This window comes from Hyperolius riggenbachi, chromosome 3, assembly GCF_040937935.1.
Source record: "Hyperolius riggenbachi isolate aHypRig1 chromosome 3, aHypRig1.pri, whole genome shotgun sequence".
Lineage (NCBI taxonomy): Eukaryota > Metazoa > Chordata > Amphibia > Anura > Hyperoliidae > Hyperolius > Hyperolius riggenbachi.
In genome coordinates this window covers 296,206,804-296,228,664 of record NC_090648.1, presented here as the reverse complement: position 1 = coordinate 296,228,664, position 21,861 = coordinate 296,206,804, and the positions used below count along the sequence as shown (strand labels likewise).

The following is a 21,861-nucleotide window of genomic DNA, read 5'->3' as shown; positions in this document are numbered from 1 at the left end:
CCAGGGATCCTACATTTTCCATTTATCAGATATAAAAGAAATCTTAACAAGAGCAGCTTTGAACCAGGTTTTCCTATTGGTCTATAAAATGATCAATGGAATTCCTCAGCAGGAAAGAATCCAATTGGTCAATGCAGGGTTGGAAAAGGATGGACACCTGCAGGTCTCCTTATAAAAGGAGGCAACCTGATTACATCATGAGCCCAAAGAAATTTATACCATATTTGAGTGATCGTTACCCCCACCAACCTGAGCACAAGGATAAGTGCCCTAACCTTAACATGTAAAACTAAAGGTAAGGATTCTACCCCTCCCCTTGCAGAGTATTCTTTCATTGTCACGGACCATGCAGAATGCTATTATACTGGTAATGCTGTCCAGTCCAGCCATTCTGGCAACACCAGCTGCAGGGCCGGTTCAAGTAACAATTGGGCCACAGGGCAAAATTAGCCTGGGGGCCCCCCAACAGACATCCCCCGACCAAAAAGCGTCATTAGAGGCACTTTGTTGCAGCCAAATTTCCCTCCTGGGCCCCTGAGCTGGCTACTGACCCTCCCCCAATCAACTCCCAACTTAACAGACTCTGCAGAGTCCCTGGGGAGCAACAGTTAAGATGGGGGAGGAATACCTTGGGGGCCCCTACAGGCTCTGGAGCCCTGGGGCAATTGCCCATTTTTTTCCTATGGCAGCTCCGGCCCTGACCAGCTGGCATGGGGGAGAAGAGGTTAGAGTAGTTGGGGTGGGCTGTGTTAAATTTGTTTTAATATATATATATATATATATATATATATATATATATATATATATATATATATATATATATTTATATATATATATATATAAAACCATTCTGAATATATATAAATACATAAATAAATTAAAAGAACCATTCTGAGATCAGTGATATATCTTATCGCCTGTGTAAAGCAAGTGACAAGTTTAGCCCTCTTCTGCCCTCATATCAGATAAATATTTCATGCCCCACATCAAAAACACTAATTGAATTGGATGAAAAGAACTGGAGATCAGAAAATACATTCAAAATGAGTTCCTACTTGCATTGCTGGGTGAACTGATATTCTCAGATATGTAAATGTACATTTATGTGTTTGATATATTAATTCATGTTTATGTACATGTATGCACAGTATTGTGTCAAGTTTTAAGCAGGCGTCAAAAAAATGTTGTAAAGTAAGAATGCTTTCACAAATATAAATGATTTGTCTACTAGTTGACCTAAGCCCGTTTTAAAAACGGTCTCTAGGTCTCTTCACTCCGCCACCGCCGCCAGTCAGTGCGAGCACCCGCCTGCCAAGCCACGCACACACGTCTGCCCGCTCGGCCGGCCGGCCCATCCGCCCTGCTTCCTGTCCAGACGCAAAGCACTGACACAGGGACAGATGCAGGGACACTTGCATTTTATTACATAGGATTCTTATCCATTTACATACTTCAAAGTGAAGTAACAGAAGAAAAATATAAATATTTGATGTAATTACTTTTTGCCTTAAAAACAACACACTATAAGTTCTCCCAGGTACATTTGAACAAAGTTAGGGATTTTGTAGGATTATAGTCAGGTGTATGATTAACCAATAATTGGTGCTAATGGTCATCATTTTCATATAGAGTGTGGGAGCTGCAGGGAGAGAGAGTAGGGAAAAGTGAACAAGGTTGATCAGAAAACCCACATAGCTCACGGTGTCTCAGAACCACTAGGGAAGTATAAAGGGCTTAAAGGGACACTGTAGGGGGGTCAGGGGAAAATTAGTTGAACTTACCCAGAGCTTCTAATGGTCCCCCACAGACATCCTGTGCCCACGCAGCCACTACCCAGTGCTCCAGCCCCGCCTCCAGTTCACTTCTGGAATTTCAGACTTTAAAGTCTGAAAACCACTGCGCCTGCATTGCCGTGTCCTCACTCCCGCTGATGGCACCAGGAGCGTACTGCGTGGGGACCATTAGAAGCCCCGGGTAACTTCAACTCATTTTCCCCTGACCCCCCTACAGTATCCCTTTAAAGATACCAAAAAGACCTCTGTTAAAAAGCAATGCTAAATGTAATTTTGCCTTCTTTAAACAGAAGGTATTTGTCACAATTCAGTTTTAAGAGAACAACTGTGGTTACCCATGATGCAGCACTCCCGAATATGCAAATCACCTCCTTATGCCTGATTTACATATTCAGGAGTAATGCATCATGGGAAAACATAGTTGCTCAATTAAAGCTGAATTACTACAAATACTTTCTGAAGGACTTTACCGAAAAATAGTAGTGGGGGAAAAAGTAAATCAATACATTGCAAAGTGAGAAGGGAAAAAATAGAAAAGAAATCAAGTAATGATTGATATTCCCCATGTAATTGGTTTATGTTGTTTGATCATCAATAAGCCTGCTAGTCATCATCGTTACTGTTGGCAAGCAAGAAAAAAACTATACAGCATCAACTGCCATTATCTAGAACCACATCCACTAACAATGTAACAATGTGAAAGGTTTTTGTTTTCTATAGATACACATATGCACACAGTAAAATGCTGCTTGCTTGGCAGGTGGAAACAGCAATTATTTTCCACAATGCAACAAAGTTCACAGACAGGGAACACTGTGGGAGCGGTTTCACCACGATATCAGCTATACAGACCTTACTGATGCGCTATTAGAGACAAAGTAAAGATTTCCCATGGGAAAGGAGATTTCAGCTACTGATTGGGATGAAGTTCAATCCTTATTTAAAGTTCCTCTTTAACCACTTCTGGACCAGCACGGTTGAAATCTATGTCCTGCTTGTGACTGCGCGGCTATGACAGGACATAGATTTAAACAATCCGCTCCTGCCGCTCTGTGCCTGCTGCAACCCACCCGCCCTGCCATTAGTATGACGACAGAGCTGTGTGAGCCGGTCAGGAGACGATTTCATTGGCTCCTGACCCTGTCATCACTGTAAGCCAATCCCATTGGCTTACACTGATGGACAGGGTCAGGAACCAATGAAAGCAGCTCCTGACTGGCTCACACAGCTCTGCCGTCATAGAGACAGCAGAGTGAGGGACCTGCGGCGATGGAAGAGCTGTGTGACTGGCGGGAGCAATGAGTCGTTAAGCACCTTTTTTAAGGGGGCAGAGACTGCTGGTACGGAAGTAATTAAGAAGGCAAAATTACATTTAGTGGTGTTTATATGTGTTCCAGATTTCCTTCCTCTGCACTAACAGCCCAGGTGAGAAAGCAAGCCCACTATGGGAATAGGTGTTCTCCCTGAGGATGGTGATCAGGTGAGAAATAAAATGGCTAATTAGTCAGCCCAAGTCACACTTAACCACTACCTAAGCAGTTTTTTTCCCCTCAAAAACCAGAGCAATTTTCATATCACGCTCCTTCCATTAATTCGCTAATAACATTATCATTATTAGTCACATAGAAATGATCTATATATTGTTCTTTTCACCACCAATAAGGCTTTCTTTGGGTGGTACTTTTTGCTAAGAATTATTTTATGTTACATACATTTTAAAGGGAATAATAAGAAAAAAATGAACAACATTCATTATTTCTCAGTTTTCGGCCATTGTAGTTTTAAAATAAAACATGCTGCCGTAACTAAAACCCACACATTTTATTTGCCCATTTGTCCCGGTTATTGCAACATTTAAAATGTTTCCCTAGGTCAATGCATGGCGCCAATATTTTATCTGCAAATAAAGGTGCATTTTTTTCAGTTTAGTAATTTCTAACTATATATATCTAATTAAAATCATTTATTTGCAAAATTAACAGTAATATTCCTTCCTGACATTAACATATTAAAAAGTCTATAAGTTAACAATTTTTTTTATTATTAATATTTTTAAATTGTCTGTTTATTTTTTTTTTATAAGTATTTTATTTTGGTAGCTATAGGGTAGGAATGTAATGAGTTAAAATGTAATAAAATGTATGTATAACAATATATAAAGTGTATGTGGGTGTACGTGTGTGTATGTTTGAGTGCATTTTACTTTTTGGCCACAAGATGGCAGTGCACTTAACTTCAGAGTACGTAAACAGCACTCGGAAGTAGCAGTGTCTGTTTATGTGATTGAAATGCCGGCATCAGCGTGAAATGTGCAGGGGCGTAAATACATGATCCGGTGGTGGTGAAATGGTTAATCTGGGTAGCACTTGTGTACTATAGAGATGGCCCGAACCTCCGATTTTCGGTTTGCGAACCGGGTTCGCGAACCTCCCACAACAGTCCGGTTTGCACGAACTTTCGCGAACCACAATAGACTTCAATGGGGAGGCGAACTTGGAAAACCAGAAAAGTTTATGCTGGCCACAAAACTGATGGAAAAGATGTTTCAAAGGGTCTAACACCTGGAGGGGGGCATGGCGGAGTGGGATAGACGCCAAAGTCCCGGGGAAAAATCTGGATTTGATGCAAAGCAACATTTTAAGGGCCGAAATCGCATTGAATGCTAAATTGCAGGCCTAAAGTGCTTTAAAACATCTTGCATGTGTATACATAAATCAGGGAGTGTAATTAGAGTACTGCTTCACACTGACACACCAAACTCACTGTGTAACGCACCGCAAACAGCTGTTTGTGTAGTGACGGCCGTGCTGGACTGGTGCGCACCATGGCGAGAGTAGCTCAATGACAGAACAGTGACTGTTCAGCTGATCAAATTTGGTCTATCCACAATGATGCAACGACCTTATTATCTTAGGTGTGCCCCCCTCCCCCCCCCCCCCCCCCCCGAGACACTCATATAGCCGGTGTTCAATGCTTCATTGTGATGCGCAAGCCCCTTCACCGCGGCAAGGTAATGATCACGAAGGGGAATTGCCACATGTACATGCCTTTTGTTTTGATGTTACAGCCAAAGTGCAGCCAGAAAAATTAGGCAGGCATGTACATGTACCAGAAAAAATATTATAGCGGCTGCTGCAAGCAGCGGCCTTAAAAATTCAGGAATCCGCCTGGAGTCCTGGACCCTGTTGGTGGTGGCGGAGAAGGCAGTCAAGCGGCCTGCAGGCAGAGATGCTGTGTGGGGAGCGACTTAGTCTTGGGGCAGGCAGTCACATGGCGTGCAGGCAGAGATGCTGTGTGTGGGGACTGACTTAGTCTTTGGGCAGGCATGACACCACTTGCCTTTCAACATCATGGTACAGTTTGGGTATCGCCTTTTTTGAGAAATAATTGCATATTTTCCACTGCGGTGTGTGGATTTGCTTTTGTGTGCTGCTTTCCCTCAGGTGGTCATCCCATTGCAGTTTGTGCTTTGTTATCATGTGCCTTCATAAGTTAGTTTTCCCTACGCGGGTCTTGGTCTTTCCACGGCTCAATTTTCGGTGGCAGAGAGTACAGATGGCATTGCTCTCATCTGAAGCAGACACAAAAAAATGTCCACACCGCTGAGCCCTGGGGTGATGGCACTTTGGTGGTGGCGGCCGACTGAGTGTTAAGTGGGGTGCCAGAATCAGAGCAGGAGAAGGAAGATACGTCACGCTTCCGTGCAGAAGCTGAGAAAGATGAGGTGTTCTGTGTTAAATAGTCAACTACGTTCTGACAATATTGGGGGTTGATGGCACGTGCCTTCTTCTGAACACTGTACTTTGGTCGTGGGCCGCACAAAATCATGACAGCGCGAACAGACCTGCCAGGTAGCCTGCCTCTGCCTTTTGTTTTGTCCATATTGGGGGGGATGAAGTGAAAGGTATGCACTGACTTGACTAATACAATGTGCAGTCAGTCACACAGGTGCAGTTAACAGGTATGCACGGAGTGGTATATCACACTGCGTGCGCTCACGTAGGTAGGTGGGTGCACTGAAGTGAACAAGAGGTAGTAGGTATATGCAGGGATTGGTATTACATGTGCACCTGTCACAAACAGACAGGTACCGGATAGGCACAGTGACACTGCGTGCGCTCACGTAGGTAGGTGGATGCACTGAAGTGAACACAACAGGTAGTAGGTATATGCAGTGATGGGTATTACATGTGCACCTGTCACACACAGACAGGCACAGTGACACTGATTGACAGGGCTGTATATAATGCAAGTGGGACGCACAAAAAAAATAGATCACAAGAACAAGATTAGCTCTCAAAAGAGCTGTTGAGGGGTGCTTTTTTTAGTAATAACAATCAGCTAGAAGCAAGCTAACAAGCCTACAAGAGTCTAACTAAGCTTTCCCTATGAGAGTCTGCAGCAGCTATTTCTTCACTAATTACTGCAGGCACACAAGTGAGTCCACTGCCTGACACTGCCTGCGGGGTGGGTGGGGCTCCAGGAGGGAGTGTAGCCTAATTGGCTACAATGTTCCTGCTGACTGTGATGTAGAGGGTCAAAGTTGACCCTTATGATGCACTATGGGGGCGAACCGTTCTGGCCATCTCTAGTGTACTATACTAAAGAGATAAAAAAAAGTATCAATCTCCTGTGCTGTTGTGTTGTTTGTGAGTTTTTTTTGTTTTGATTTGGGGCTTTTGGCAGGTTTTATAAAGTAGAGAGGACTCTCAGCTCTCAATTTAGTTAGTAATCTCTCTAGTGTCAAGACTTTTGTTTATGTTTTGTTACTTGCTTTCTGTACATAGTGTAAGTAGCTTAAAGTCAAGATAAGAGGGCCCTTCCAAAATACAGTTCCTTAAAGGACATCTGTCGCAAAAATCTTAACATTTCAAATACATGTAAACATATACAAACAAGAAGTACGTTTCTTCCAGAGTAAAATAAGCCATACATCACTTTTCTCCTATGTTGCTGTCACTTACAGTAAGTAGTAGAAACCTGACATTACCGACAGATTTTGGACTAGCCTATCTTCTTGTGGGGGGTTCTCAGGGTTTTCTTTATTTTCAAAAGCACTTAGTGAATGGCAGTTGCTCTGTCCAACTGCCAAAAAATTGTGCAGCGAGCAGGGAGGCTGGCCAGCATCTTTGTATAAATCTTTTTCAGGGAGTGTCTTTACAAAGAAAAAAGGCCCTGCTGAGAATCCCCTATGGAGAGTTGGACTAGACCAAAACCTGTCAGTAATGTCAGATTTCTACTACCTACTGTAAGTGACAACAACATAGGAGAGAAGTAATTTATGGCTCATTTTACTCAGGAAGAAACATACTTCTTATTTGCATGTGTTTTAAATTTTAAGATTGTCCTCTTTAAGAACCTGAACGATCCCAACAGGTTCCTGATGCTGGATCCACTCCGCAGCCAGGCACACCAGAATGAGATCACAGGACAGGAGACCGGAAAAACAGAAAACAAAAAACAAGCGGTCATAGCATAGTCTGAAAAACTTGCTGGATGGGGGGCCAATACCCTGGGAATGGGTTCCTCTGTGAGGAGCTCTGCCTTCAGTCTCCGAGCGGCGATAGTGTATTTACATGTACAACGCTGCGATCAGCAGCAGCGCAGTACTGGGGACAGCCGTGTGACACGGCTGTCCCTCTGGGGGACAAGAGAGCGATCGGCTCTCATAGGCAGAAGCCTATGACAGCCGATCGCCATAATTGGCTGGCTGGAGGGAGGGATAGCATTTAAAGAAACTTTAAAAAAAAAATAATGTTTATTTTAAAAATAATAAACATGGGGGGGAGCGATCAGACCTGACCAACAGAGAGCTCTGTTGGTGGAGAGAAAAGGGGGTGATCACTTGTGTGCAGAGTTGTACGGCCCTGCAGCGAGGCCTTAAAGCTGCAGTGGCCAATTAAACTGAGATTAGCCTGGTCACTAGTTTAACACCATGGTCCTCAAGAGGTTAAACCAAGTTACTCTCAATTCAAGGTTTTACTGTATTCCCATTGCCACACAAAGGACCATGCCGTATTTCTAATGGGCATAGAGGCTCTTTAGACACTCTAAACTCTCCTTGCTCTTTGGGAAATATTTGGAATATACTGTAGTCAAATAAGAACTACCATTCTAACTAATAAGTAATGGTGGCCAGTATGTTAAAATGTAACAAACAAGCCAAATGTTGTAATGTGTGATTGCATGTAATTTATTCTCTATGTTGCCAGAAATCTGTGAGATATTTTTTCTGGAACTCCTGCCTCGATTGAAGCTTATTTTTTTTTTTCTTACCATATTCACACTACTGTGCTTGCTTAAACATTAAAGAGACACTGAAGCGGAAAAAAAATATGATATAATGAATTGGTTGTGTACTATGAATAATTTCTAGAAGATTAGCAGCAAAGAAAATATTCTCATACTTTTATTTTCAGGTATATAGTGCTTTTTCTAACATTGCATTATTCTATAATATGTGCAGATCACACAACACTCAGCATTAAAAATGATTCTTTCAGAGCAGTCTGTGAAGTAATGACCTCTCCTCTAGCAGAAAAAAAGTAAACAGTTCACTTACAGTTGAGATAATAAAAGTCAGATAACAGCCCTCTCCACGACTAACTTAGTCCGAGAGCTTAATGGCTTGTTTGCATAGAGATAACAACTGGAGTTTCTCAACTCTTCCTGTACTGGAAACAATTAGACTGATGTGTCTGATTAATGTTTTATTTCTTAGCTGTACTACACATACAAATCATAATATCATAATTTTTTTTTCGCTTCAGTGTCTCTTTAACCACTTCACCACTGAGGGGTTTTACCCTTTGAACACCAGAGCAATTTTCACCTTTCAGCGCTCCATCCATTCATTCGTCTATAACTTTATTATTACTTATCGCAATGAAATGAACTATATCTTGTTTTTTTCGCCACCAATTAGGCTTTCTTTAGGTGGGACATTATGCCAAGAATTATTTTATTCTAAATGTGTTTTAATGGGAAAATAGGAAAAATGTGGGAAAAAAATATTATTTTTCAGTTTTCGGCCATTATAGTTTTTAAATAATGCATGCTACTGTAATTAAAACCCATGAAATGTATTTTCCCATTTGTCCCGGTTAAAAAAACGTTTAAATTATGTCCCTATCACAATGTTTGGCGTCAATATTTTATTTGGAAATAAAGGTGCATTTTTTTCAGTTTTGCGTCCATCCCTAATTACAAGCCCGTAGTTTATAAAGTAACAGTGTTATACCCTCTTGACCTAAATATTTAAAAAGTTCAGTCCCTAAGGTAACTATTTATGTTTTTTTTAATTGTATTTTTTTTTTAATTACAAAAAAAAAATAAAATTGGGGAGTGTGGGAGGTAATGAGTTAATTTATTGTGTAAAACAATGTATTTGTATGTGTAAAATGCTTTAGGTTGTAGTTTACTATTTGGACACAAGATGGCCACAGTGAGTCTGTTTACATGTGACCTGTAAGCGTCCGGAAGGACGCTTACAGGAAGCAGTAGGAGGCTGGGAGAATCACAATGATCGCGCTGTTTGTAATAGAAGCAGCGGATCATTGCGGGGGCTTAGATCAACGAACGGGAATGGATTTTCCTGTTCATTGATCTCCGGGCGAGCCGGCGGCGGCATGCACGAGCGGCGGGAGCGTGCGCACGAGCGGCGGGAGCGCGGAAGGTACGGATTTCTCCGGCCCTGGTTTTTTTAGGGGGGGAAAAAGGGACGGAGAAATTCGTACAGCCGAGGGTAAAGTGGTTAAAAGACCGCTCCACGCCAATTGGCATGGACACAGTGGCAGCCCCAGGACCGCCTAACGCCGATCAGCATGCAGTCCTGGGGGCGTGTTTTGCAGGAAATCGCGTGCACTGATGACGGAGCTGAGCTCGCCGCTAGGAGACTGTTAGACAGCGAAACCGCCATCTAATAACACTGTACAGTGCTGCAATCTAAGGCAGCACTGTACTGGGGACAGCCCTGTGACACAGTAGTCACCCTGGGAGGCACTAAAGTGATCAGCTGTGATAGACTGATTCTAGTCGATTGCTGTAATTGGCTGATGGGGGGGAGGGAGAATAAAAAAAATAGTAATGTTTATTTTATAAAAAGGAAATAAATATTGCTAAAAAATAAACAGACATCCCAGCAGGGATGAGAGCCCACCAACAGAGAGCTCTATTGGTGGGCAGAAAAGGGGGGATCACTTGTGTGCTGAGTTGTACGGCCCTGCAGCAAATCCTTAAAGCTGCAGTGGCCTAATTAGCAAAAATTGGCTTGGTCTTTAGGGGGGTTTAAGCCCATGGTCCTTAAGTCTACTGGAATCTTGATTGAAGAATCTTGATACCTTGAGTGAATAAATTAATCCTCTGGTTTTCCGAACTTACTTTCAATCTATCTTGATTTGAGACCCATGGCTCCCAGTTATCTTCTTAGGGTAATTCAAGCCTGTTTTAACAACTCATGTAATCTTTTTGGCCATGCATACATGTACACACACACATGCAGTGAGGTTACAACTTGCATAAATAAATGGATGGTCATCAGAAAAATTAGTTTAGCATTAAAGCTTAACCATTTCAGCCTACAGCTTCGAAAATCTTATGCATCCGAGCAATGTTCACCTCCCATTAATTCGCTAATAACTTTATCGCTACTTATCAAAATTAATTGATCTATATCTCGTTTTTTCCGCCACTAATTAGGCTTTCTTTAGGTAGTACATTTTGCTAAGAGCCACTTTACTGTAAATACATTTTAACAGGAAGATTAAGATAGAAATGGAAAAAAATCATTATTTCTCAGTTTTTGGCCATTATAGTTTAAAATGAATACATGCTACAGTAATTAAAACCCATGCATTTTATGTGCCCATTTGTCCCGCTTATTACACCATTTAAATTACATCCCTATCACAATTTATGGCGCTGATATTTTATTTAGAAATAAAGGTGCATTTTTTCAATTTGCATCCATCACTATTTACAAGCTTATAATTTTAAAAAAAATAATAAGATACTCTCTTGACATGTATATTTAAAAAGTTCAGACCCTTAGGTAACTATTTATGTAGTTGTTTTTTTTTTAATTGTAATTTTTTTTATTTTTTTTTTAATACAAAAATGTATTTGGGTAATTTTAGTTTGGGAGGTAAATAGCCAATTTTAGATGTAATGTAATGTATTTTTTTATTCAATACAGGTATGTGGGTGCAGTTTACTATTTGGCCACAAGATGGCCACATTCAAAAAATTCCTAGATGCGAACGATGTCGCATCTAGGAACTAAAAAGAAGAGAAGAAGTTTCCTGGGGGCAGAAATACCACGCTCTCTGATGAGAAAGCGTCGGTATTTCTGCCGGGGACTTAGATCGGTGAATGGGAATTATATTCCCATTCACTGATCGGGGGGGCAGCGGGAGGAAGCGGGAGCACGCGCGGGCGCGCGCCCGATCGCGCGCACCACACAGCTGCAGCACCACTGCCTATCTGGACGGATATATGCGTCCAGATATGGCGAAGTGGTTAAACTAAGAACATGCTGGGAACCTCTTTAATCAAAATAGAAGAATGCTTACAATAAATTCAGAAGACATGAGAGTCTTTTGTTTCAGTCTAACAACTAACAAAATTCTTCAAAGTTGATGCCAGAAGACTTCAAACAGCTCTAGAGACCCTGCTCTACAATGAAGGTAATTTAGATAGAGGTAATAAATTATATGTTTAAAGAAGAAAAACGGTGTACTGCATTAATACTTTTTATACTACTGGCCAAAAAGTAAGGTGTGTTGGTTAGGTGGAATGAACCAAAGTGTTCAGCACCTTGGAAAGCTTCTGCATGGCTGTAAACAAAAACAAAACCTTAAAGTGTAACTGTCGGGCATAACATCAAAAATCTATTCTTTATTTTTATCTGGTAAACAAGTAATAAAAATGCTAACCAAGCAATCCAAAAGTTAAAAAGCACTAATACTTTTCTTGTTGATAAATGAGCATTCCCCAGTTTACCTGACTCGTATTTGGTACATTACCCCACAAAGGAAGCTGCAGGGCATGCTGGGTTATCTTTTTGTGCTTCTTTACTCCCCCCTCAGACTTACTTCCCCCTGCAGCCTGATTGGCTGAAGCCTCTTTCACTCCTTATTTTCCCCTCCCACACCTATGTTCCTCTCTGATTGGCAAATATTTCTCATGCTGAGACTATGCACTTTCTATTGCAGAGCTGGGTGGGAGTGCCTGAAGACTGGGCAATACATACACAATCCGGAAGAGGAGAGTAAGGGAGAAAATTACATTAGGATTGGCTTCAAGATAGACACAGTTAAAATGAAGAATCCTAAGAAGGATTTTCTCTTTTTCTTTACTATAGAATTATCACTAAAATCAAAACATGGACAGTACAATACAGATGTTATGTAACTAGAGAAAGTATTTATATACTTATATATGTGTTTCTTTTTCTGAGATAATATTGCTGACAGCGCCTCTTTAAAGGGAAGGTCCAAGCAAAATTAAAAAATGAGTTTCACTTACCTGGGGCTTCTACCCACCCCATGCAGCCATCCTGTGCCCTTGTAGTCACTTACTGCTGCTCCAGTCCCCCGCTGGCAGCTTGCCGACCTCGGAGGTCGGCAGGACGCATTGCATACATTTTTACGCATTCCCGCTAGTGCAGGAACATTAACACATACAATTTTACGCGTTAGTGGTTTAATATTAATGCGTAAAAATTTACGCATTGAACCACTAACGCGTAATAATGTATGTATTAATGTTCCTGCACTAGCTGGAATGCGTCAAAATGTACGCAATGCAGCCCGCCGACCTCCGAGGTCGGCAAGCTGCCAGCGGGGGACTGGAGCAGCAGTGAGTGACTACAAGGGCACAGGATGGCTGCATGGGGTGGGTAGAAGCCCCAGGTAAGTGAAACTTATTTTTTTTTATTTTGCTTGGACCTTCCCTTTAAATAGCCCACAAGACAACAAGTGGTGCTGAAGACATATCACATATGCGGTGAGGTAAATCTTATGTTAACATAGTGAATCCAGCATCAAACTAAGTTTAGTAAACTGTTAAATTATTGTGCAGGGTACAACACCTTCACCAGACTTTAGTGAGTCAACCCCAAGAGTTCTAGTGCTGCTCAGCATATAAAATCAATTTATTAATGTATTTAGGTTGACAATGGTATTTTAGTATTAATGTTCAAATATTGACGAATGTAAATATCTTCTTACTGACTAAAATTCCCATCAGTAAAAATACCACGATCAGCGAACTCTCACTAGTTCTTGCATCAATATCTGACAGTGCTTAGATCACAAAGCTGAACATAAATGAATCATTAGAGCTGACCACAAAGATACTTACTTTCTGTCTGTGGCAAAAGTGAGGTATATCGGCTGAAGACACTTGTTGTAATTGAAGGGCTGGAAACAAAGCATGAATAATTTCCTTTGTCGGACTGTTCTACCTTAGCAATATACAAATTTCCATTTGACTGAGTGACAAATCTTCGCTTATCCAGATTAATGAAGCTTGGAAATTCATTCAGAATCCACCGGTAACTGAGATCATCTGTGCATAGAGAAAGAGGAAAACGTCATTGTCAGCACTTCAGGAACTCCAGTGAAAATAATGTAACAAAAAAGTGCTTAATTTTTACAATAATTATGTATAAATTATTTAGTCAGTGTTTGCTCATTATAAAATCTTTCCTCTCCCTGATTTGCATTCAGACAGTTATCACATGGTGACATTTCTACTGCTGGCAGGTGATATCACTGGAAGAAGATGCTGCTTGCTTTTTTGGCATTTGGAAACAGCTGTTATTTACCACTATGCAACAAGGCTCCCACAGTGTGATGTCAGGACCTCAGAGCCGTGAGGCGCTGACATCACATTGTGGGAGGGGTTTCACCACAAAATCAGCCATACAGAGCACCATGATGATCCATTTGAGAAAATAAATACATTTCTCATGGGAAAGGAGGTATCTGTTACGGATTGGGATGAAGTTCAATTCTTGGTTACGGTTTCTCTTAAAGTATCAGGTGTGAATCCTTGCAAGGACATTGTCTGCATGCATTTTATATTTTCTTCTTATAATTTGTTTGAATTTCGAGTGTTCTGGTTCTCTTCCGCATACCTTAAACATACATACAAGTAAGTTAACTGGCTGAGTTGCAAAATATCATTAATACTAATTATAATTACATTATTATTCCTATTATCATCATCATTATTACTATTACTCTAATAAATATATAGCACTGGCACTTTTTAAAGAGAACATTGGCCAATAACATCTCTTACTGTAAATGTTTTTGGTTTTGCATCAAATCCCTTAAAGTGAACCTTAAGTCAACAATAAAAAAATGAGATTTACTGACCTGGGGCTTCCCTCAGCCCCCAGCAGCCTCCTGGCCGCAATAGCAGCATAGGGGGCGATATACAGGCTGGGAACGCGAACAATCACTCGTGTTCCCATGCCTGTCGGCCGGTGACGGCCAAACCAGAAGTGTTCGCCGGCGGGTCCTGGAGCGTCAGAGCGGGGCTGGGAGGGCACCGAGTGGCTGCTGGGGGCTGAGGGAAGCCCCAGGTGAGTAAATCTCATTTTTTTATCGTTGACTTAAGGTTCACTTTAAGAATGGATCATCCTGTTGCATATTTAATGTAATTTCACATGATCAAAGATGATCCATGTTCATATAGTAAATGTATATGCAATAATGTATTTTTTTTTACAGGAGATGTAATTCAAGTCTGTTTTTGCTAAAGTTTCAACTTTTGATGCAATATTGTTTATAGATGTCAAAATGACCAGACTTTTATTTGGGTACTTGGTCTGGATTGACCCCTTCAATAGTCTGCTTGCCTAAAATAATTGATCAGATGGCACAGAAAATATATATATATCGATTGGAGGCGGGGAAAGAGCAGCAATAGATTGACAGCCCTTAAAGTATACCAGACGTATAGTGATAAAAGATTTTCAAAGTAATGCCCATGCTTTACTATGGCTTAATTCCCACTATACACTTTTTAACTGAAATATTTTTAACAATGCATTGCTATGGAAAGTTAAAACGCATCAGTTTTTCAGCATACAGGTAGTCCCCAGTTAACTACCGAGATAGGGACTCTAGGTAGGTTTGTTCTTAACCTGAATCTATTCTTAAGTTGGAACATTGTGCCATCTCTGTCCTCTGTACTTCCTCTGTGCCCCCCCCCTGTGCCTTCAGTGTCCCCATCTGTGTCACCTCTGCCCTTTGTACCTGTTTATACAGGTTTAAACGCCATTTTTTCTTTGATTTTTTAAAAATCTATTTTCTCAAAAACGACATGTCCAATTTAAAAAAAAATTTTTGACTTGTTCCCATGGAAGCAGAGAATCCATGCCGTTCGTATCGGTGGGTCGTACGTAAGTCGGGCGTTCATAAGTCGGGGACTACCTGTACAGTGTAAAAGAGTCTTTAAGGTCTGTTTTTCACCTGCATGAGGCAGGCATTAAATGATAACATACGCCTAAGATTTTCTTTTGTTATGTGAAGTTAACTTTGTTTAGCACTGATTTGGAACTAGCACATAGCATACAAAGCATACAAAGTTACAAAAAAATACTCCCAGTATAGCCAATCACTATTGAGGAGGAATCAATTAGCTTAAAGCAGGAATAAGAACTGCCACATTATTTTAGACACTATTACAAACAATTCGGAAATGGCAAGTCCTACATTTTTCCAAATGGGTAAACTTTTACGCTCTACCTCAGATACAGAGCAATGCAGACTGTGGCTATAGTAAATGTTTGGTCATATTTATGTTTATTAATAATAAGCATTGTACAATAGAGCTATGTGTACATACAAAAGACTCAAGCTATTTTGGTGTAATACAAATACCAACTGTATGCTCATTGCACACAAAAAACAGAGGCAAAATAGGAATTCTATATTCTCATTCGAGGAGAACCTGAATTATATATTACTCATGCAAAGGATCTCCCTTTCTTTCATGCTGAAACAGTACAGACTAGCACTCTATACATCTTTTCTGATGTTCCATCCCTAAAAATAGAATTCAGTCTTCAGCTTCAAAGATCCTTAGAGTAGTGGCTTTGGTTTCCTCAAAGTCGCTGGGAAGCTCCTTTTTTGTCTCTCAGATAAAACCAGAGCAGAAAATCCTGCCCATCCTATTACACAACACCAGTTTCAGGATTTTAAGCACTTAGTTTCTTGTTAAAAAAAAAAAAAAAAACTATCAGTGGTTAAAGCGTACCTGAAGCAAAAAAAAAATAAAAAAAAAAAAATAGATACTTACCTCAGTAGTGGGAAGCCTATGGATAGTTACAAGATCTAGCTACAGTCCAATATTCCAGTGCAGGGTGCCTCTAAACCTATTTTGATAAAAGCTTGTCAACTCGATTTTTTGTTTAATTCTATTTCTAAGTATTATTTCTGCTTCCTTTTGCACAATGAAGTTCTAAGGTGTGTTAACACTACACTTCTGGTAAAGATTGTCATCAGCAGGTTTGGACTGAGAGTAACTTACTTTGGTGTATTCTATTTACGAGAGTAATGATCATGCACAGAATTCCTGCCCTGTTAGTATAAAATATTGTTATGACTGAACTGCAGTCATGAACTGGAAAGGAAAACATTCATATTCAAGGTATGTGGGTTAGAGGCCTGCATGGGTCTACTTTTTAAGACCCGCATCTGATCCGCAGCGCTGGACCCCGCTTTCTCTGCATTCCAATATCCGCACCTGACCCACGAGTGCCCAGACCCACAACCTGACCTGTAACCTGCTTTTCAGCTGCCTAATGCAGCCATGCAGAGTGGGCAGCAGGTTGCTGTTAGTTATCTGTCCTGATGGCTGGATCGACTTCTATTTTCCTCTACTCCACCCGGGGTAGCACTGCACTCTCTACATCTTCTTCTGGCTTCTGATGATATGATATGACATGTGATCATAACCCAGAGGATAATGTCAGCATTGCATTGCCACCCGGTGGTGGGATTGAGGTGATGGACACTGACATTGACACCATCTTCTGGATTAGGATCTCATGTCATATTATATGATTGGAAGCCAGAAGAAGTGGAGGCAAGGAAAAACAGATCTAGCCGGCCAGACAGGTAACTAAAACAGCTCCATGCTGCCCCCTCTACCCACAACCTGACCTGCACCTGAAGTGCACTACCCACAACCTGACCAGCACCCGACCCCCCCCCTCCCAAAAAAAATTACTTGAACCTGACCCGCATTTAAGGTAATTTGCAGGTATTCCGCCCGATGCAGTCCTCTAATGTGGGTTTCATCATTATGGGGTTGCTTCACAAAATGAGTGCGCTCACCTTATCTTACCTGTCTTTATTTTGTCTATCATTTCTGGTACACAAAATGCAACTTTCCCGTCAGATCTACGGGAAATTTTCCATCATTGGATAATTTGCAAGTTGTCTCTGCTTCCGATCGAGAAAAAAAATGATTTTGAGATTAGTACTGCACAAAATTGACCCCTTTCTCGATCGGAAGCAGATCAGGCACATTGAAAGTTATCGAACGATGAAAAATTCCCCATTCGAGTGTAAAGGTGGTCACTTATGGTGCAATTTCTAGTGAAAAATCATTTGAGCAATCAGAAATTCTGATCGGAAGAAAAATCGTTCACTACACCATCAATGAACCAATCTTTGCTTCCTATCAATCACAACCAACAAGAAAATCCAAATTTTGGTTTGATAAAAATCCAAACGGACTTCTATTTTTATAATCGTTCTTAATCGATTGTGCGCATCAACTGAGATCATTTTCAACCAATCCGATCAGAATTTCTGATCGCTCAAAAGATTTTTCCGCTAGAAATTGGACCATTAGTGGCCACCTTAACAGGCATAAGGATAGATCCTCTCTTACACCTAGGGCCTGATCCTATTCACTTTTTTTCCTGAGTTTTCTCCTAGGAGATAATTTTTTATCTCCTGTTTAAAATAACTTTTGTGCACTCTGCAATTGAAAAAAAGTACAAAAAAAGCAGCTGAAAAAGTACTGTCAAAATTATTCGGAGTATTTTCTTGCTTGCTGGTGGCTTATAGGCATTTCATTGATTAGATGTGAAAATATCACCTAGAAGAAAACTTGGAGAAAAAGTGAGTTGGATTGGGCCCCTAGTTCATTAGTTAAGACAGATAGGGATAGCTATACCATGAGTGAGGGCCTTGACATACCAAATAGCATTTTGCAGGTCGTTTTAGCTTTTAAAAAAAAATGCCTCTGTAACGATTGTGGAATTCTCTCCGTGATCAGCGCACAAGACGTGCGCTGACACTGCGGAAATCCTCCACAAGCGTATAATTTGTGGGAACCCAGCAAAAGGTGCAATGCACCTGTAGAGGGAAATTCCTGTCGGCAGGTGGAGCTGTGGAGTGCAGAAGAACAGATCCTCTGCCCTGCCACAGACGCCAGACAGGAATTGTACGAAGGGAAGAAACGCAGAGCAAGATAGCCCTGAAAGAGAGAGAGCAGACAGAGGGTATGTGTGTGCACCAATCTAGTCACCAACCCGCGACAGTGCATACACAACAGCAGATATGAAGTAGGAACGCAATCGCGAGAGAGGCGATTGCCAGAGGAGACAAAAGGCTACAGCAAGGCAGAGCACGAGAGTTGCAAAGGCACAGCAAATAATACAATGAGAAGATAAGGAAAATAACAAACGCTAACTAAACGCGAACACCGCACTCATTCGCAACAGTGCACGCGTTTATGCGCGACCTCCGCGTGTTAAGCACAACAGAGACAAGCACGCCTAACTAACCACCGACAGACAAACATGAAACAGAGGACGCGAGCGCTTGCTTAACGGTTACCTCACCGAGCCTCCAGCAAGCGTTCGTAGCAGACAAGACAGATACACGAAAACAGGAATAAGTGAGAGATAGGATCCACAGCACTAGCGCAAGAGGCTAGTGCGATCCAGGAAGACAGAACAGAAGGATCCACAACACTAGCGCAAGGCGAGTGCGATCCAGGCAAGACAGATCAGAAGGATCCACAGCACTAGCGCAAGGCGAGTGCGATCCAAGATAGACAGGCAGATGAGATGGCTGGTAGCAACCGCTGCTCCAGCTATACTCCAAGAACAAAGATCAGAACAATCTCCTGTCGACCACCGCTGGGACAGGACAATCGCAACAGACAAACAAAACAGATATGCAATCCTAACTGCACTAGGGAACCTGCCTAGTGCAGTCCCAGGAATTACTCTAAGCTAATCTTCAAACAATGAGCAAGGCTGACACTCTAGGAGTGTTTCACAGGACAAACCCTTATGACCAGCCCAGGTCTGTGATATCACATGGTATATATAGAGCAAGCCTACAAAGGATGTGGTTAGGCAATCTGCATGACAAACGTATGCAAATTCCTCAGCAGCAAGCTGCAAAACTGACAAAAGGTCTCTCTTCCAGAGACCTGCAAAATGCAGACCTGAACAGTGGTCAAAAAGCTGCCTGCCTGCACAGGCAGCCGAGCGGATCCTCACAGCCTCTATTGACTTTCATTAAAACTGCTGTAAAATCGTGGCAAATTTCTTCAAAAACCACAATTGTGACAATTTTGCCATGATTTTAATGTAAGTCAATAGAGGCATTTTTAAAAAAAAGGAAAATGACCCCAAAAATGCTATTTGGTGTGACAGGGCCCTTAAGCAAGATAAGGAGAATTACAGTATTTCATAAGTTAAAAAAAAAAACAGGCCCTTATTCAATTCAATTTTACTCCTACATTTTCTTCTTAGACATACATTTTCATCCAGTGTTTAAAATAAATTTTCTGAACTTTGCAATTGAAAAGGTACCAAAAAGTAGGGGGGAAAAAAGTACTTTATTCTCTTGCATGCTGGTGGTTTAACCTCCCTAGCGGTATGGATGAGCCGGGCTCGACCAGCAAAACATGCTGAAAGCAGTATGGACGAGCCAGGCTCGTCAATTCCGCCAGGGAGATCTCTAGCTGCTCTGCCCCGCCGGCTCCACTTTTTCTCTTCAGCTGGCTTCCCTAGGATGGCTGGATGCCTGTCGGCACACTATGGTTAGCGATCTGTGTGCTACCCACACTCCATGATCTATACCTGGCTACCTATACTCCATGATCTATACCTGGCTACCTATACTCCATGATCTATACCTGGCTACCTATACTCCATGATCTATACCTGGCTACCTATAATCCATGATCTATACCTGGCTACCTATACTCCATGATCTATACCTGGCTACCTATACGTCATGATCTATACCTGGCTACCTATACTCTATGATCTATACCTGGCTACCTATACTCCATGATCTATACCTGGCTACCAATACTCCATGATCTATACCTGGCTACCTATACGCCATGATCTATACCTGGCTACCTATACACCATGATCTATACCTGGCTTCCTATACTCCATGATCTATATCTGGCTTCCTATACTCCATGATCTATACCTGGCTTCCTATACTCCATGATCTATACCTGGCTTCCTATACTCCATGATCTATACCTGGCTACCTATACCACCCATCTATACCTGGCTGCCTATACCGCCCATCTATATCTGGCTAGAAATATTGCAACGCAAATAATGTTTTTGAGCCCACAGGTGGGGGGTGCAATTTTACACCCTCTCCTGGGAGCAATTTAGCCTAGAAACTGCCCTGATTGGATGTGCACCCTGCATCAGCATATGAGGGAGACTTGGTGGGGTTTTATACTCACCATTGGCCTGCTGATCCCTCGTCGCGTACCTCTGGTAGCTTCCCCAGTGCCTTCTTCCATGTCCCTTGGTTGATTTGCTTCTTCCTCAGCATGCCATGTTCCCTTGTTATCGGTGTTGATGACACCAGGGTCACACAGTGTCATCGACATCTTACGGCAAACACTTTTTTTTTTAATTGAATTCAATACAATAACCTGTATTGAATTAAATATATAAAAAAAATGATTAAATTTTTTTTTTAATTATTTAAAATTAATTGGATCACTTTTTGCACAGAAATCCTGGGGAAATTGAACGCCAGGGAGGTTAAAAGGTATTTTATTGCTAATGTGAAAATATCACCTTGCAGAAAACTTAGGAGATAAAGTGAATTGAATAAGGGCCATAACGGGGTGTGTTCTTTGTGCAACTTTGAAAAAAATGTATGTTCACAGACAAACAACATTATTACCATAAATTATGCAAAATAGGTCCATAAAAAGTGCATGGCAGCAAGTAGCTCCTTTCTGTTTGTTAACTGTTAGGTTTGCAGGGGAACCTGTTGACCGCACCACTGAGGCAAGGGTTTCCCAGGGCGCAGGGTCTAAGTGACCACAGGTCTTCACCCGCGTCCCCCTAATAGAGATGCTGGACTTCGCTGCCTAGTGCCCACCAGGTTGCACCCCAGGTTACCCCAACAGTGGTTTAGAGAACAGGCGACACTACAGTGTGGAAACTTAGATAATGCGTACCGTAGTCCAATAACAAGCCAGAGGTCGTGGGCAGGTAGCTGAGGATCGTAGTCGAGAGACAGGCCAGAGGTCGAGGCAGGCGGAGAACAATCTTGATCGGTGAGGCAGGCCAGGAGTCAGGGCAGGCAGAAAGCAAGCGTAGTCAGGAACAAGCCGAGGGTCAGGATACCAGAGATCAGGAGTAGTCAATAGCAAGCCGAGTCAGGAAACCAGATCAATCAGTCAGTAGTCAATCAAAGTAAGCACACCAGGAACGCTGGCAACACAGGAACTAGCTGAAATGAACTGTCAGCACTTACTGCAGGGCGGAAGAGGCTTTTATAGGGGAAATCCCGTTTGGGCGCGAGATTTGAATCTCGCGCATGCGCTGATGCGTACAAACGTCCGCAATAGGAACGCGGACGCGTCCAGTACTGGAAAAGTATCGTGCACGCGTACGTCTGGACGCAATAACCCGTCGAGTCCACCCAGGAAGTAGACAGCAGACCCGACTTGCACCATGGGAATCCGGACGCCGCGGCCCAGCACGGTGAGTCTGACATTGCCCCCCCCCCCCATGGGCAGCCTCCGGATG

The 21,861-nt window shown here is 41.9% G+C and overlaps 1 protein-coding gene across 3 annotated transcripts in view; it reads right to left on the bottom strand.

Annotated features, from left to right (window-relative positions):
- CNTN1 (contactin 1) overlaps nucleotides 1-21,861 on the bottom strand; it is a 261,698-nt gene that overhangs the window by 57,607 nt on the left and 182,230 nt on the right. For all 3 annotated transcript variants that reach the window (XM_068276552.1, XM_068276554.1, XM_068276553.1), the window contains one exon: nucleotides 13,155-13,361. In XM_068276552.1, coding sequence (XP_068132653.1) covers nucleotides 13,155-13,361 — 207 coding nt within the window. The remainder of the gene's footprint in view (nucleotides 1-13,154; nucleotides 13,362-21,861) is intronic.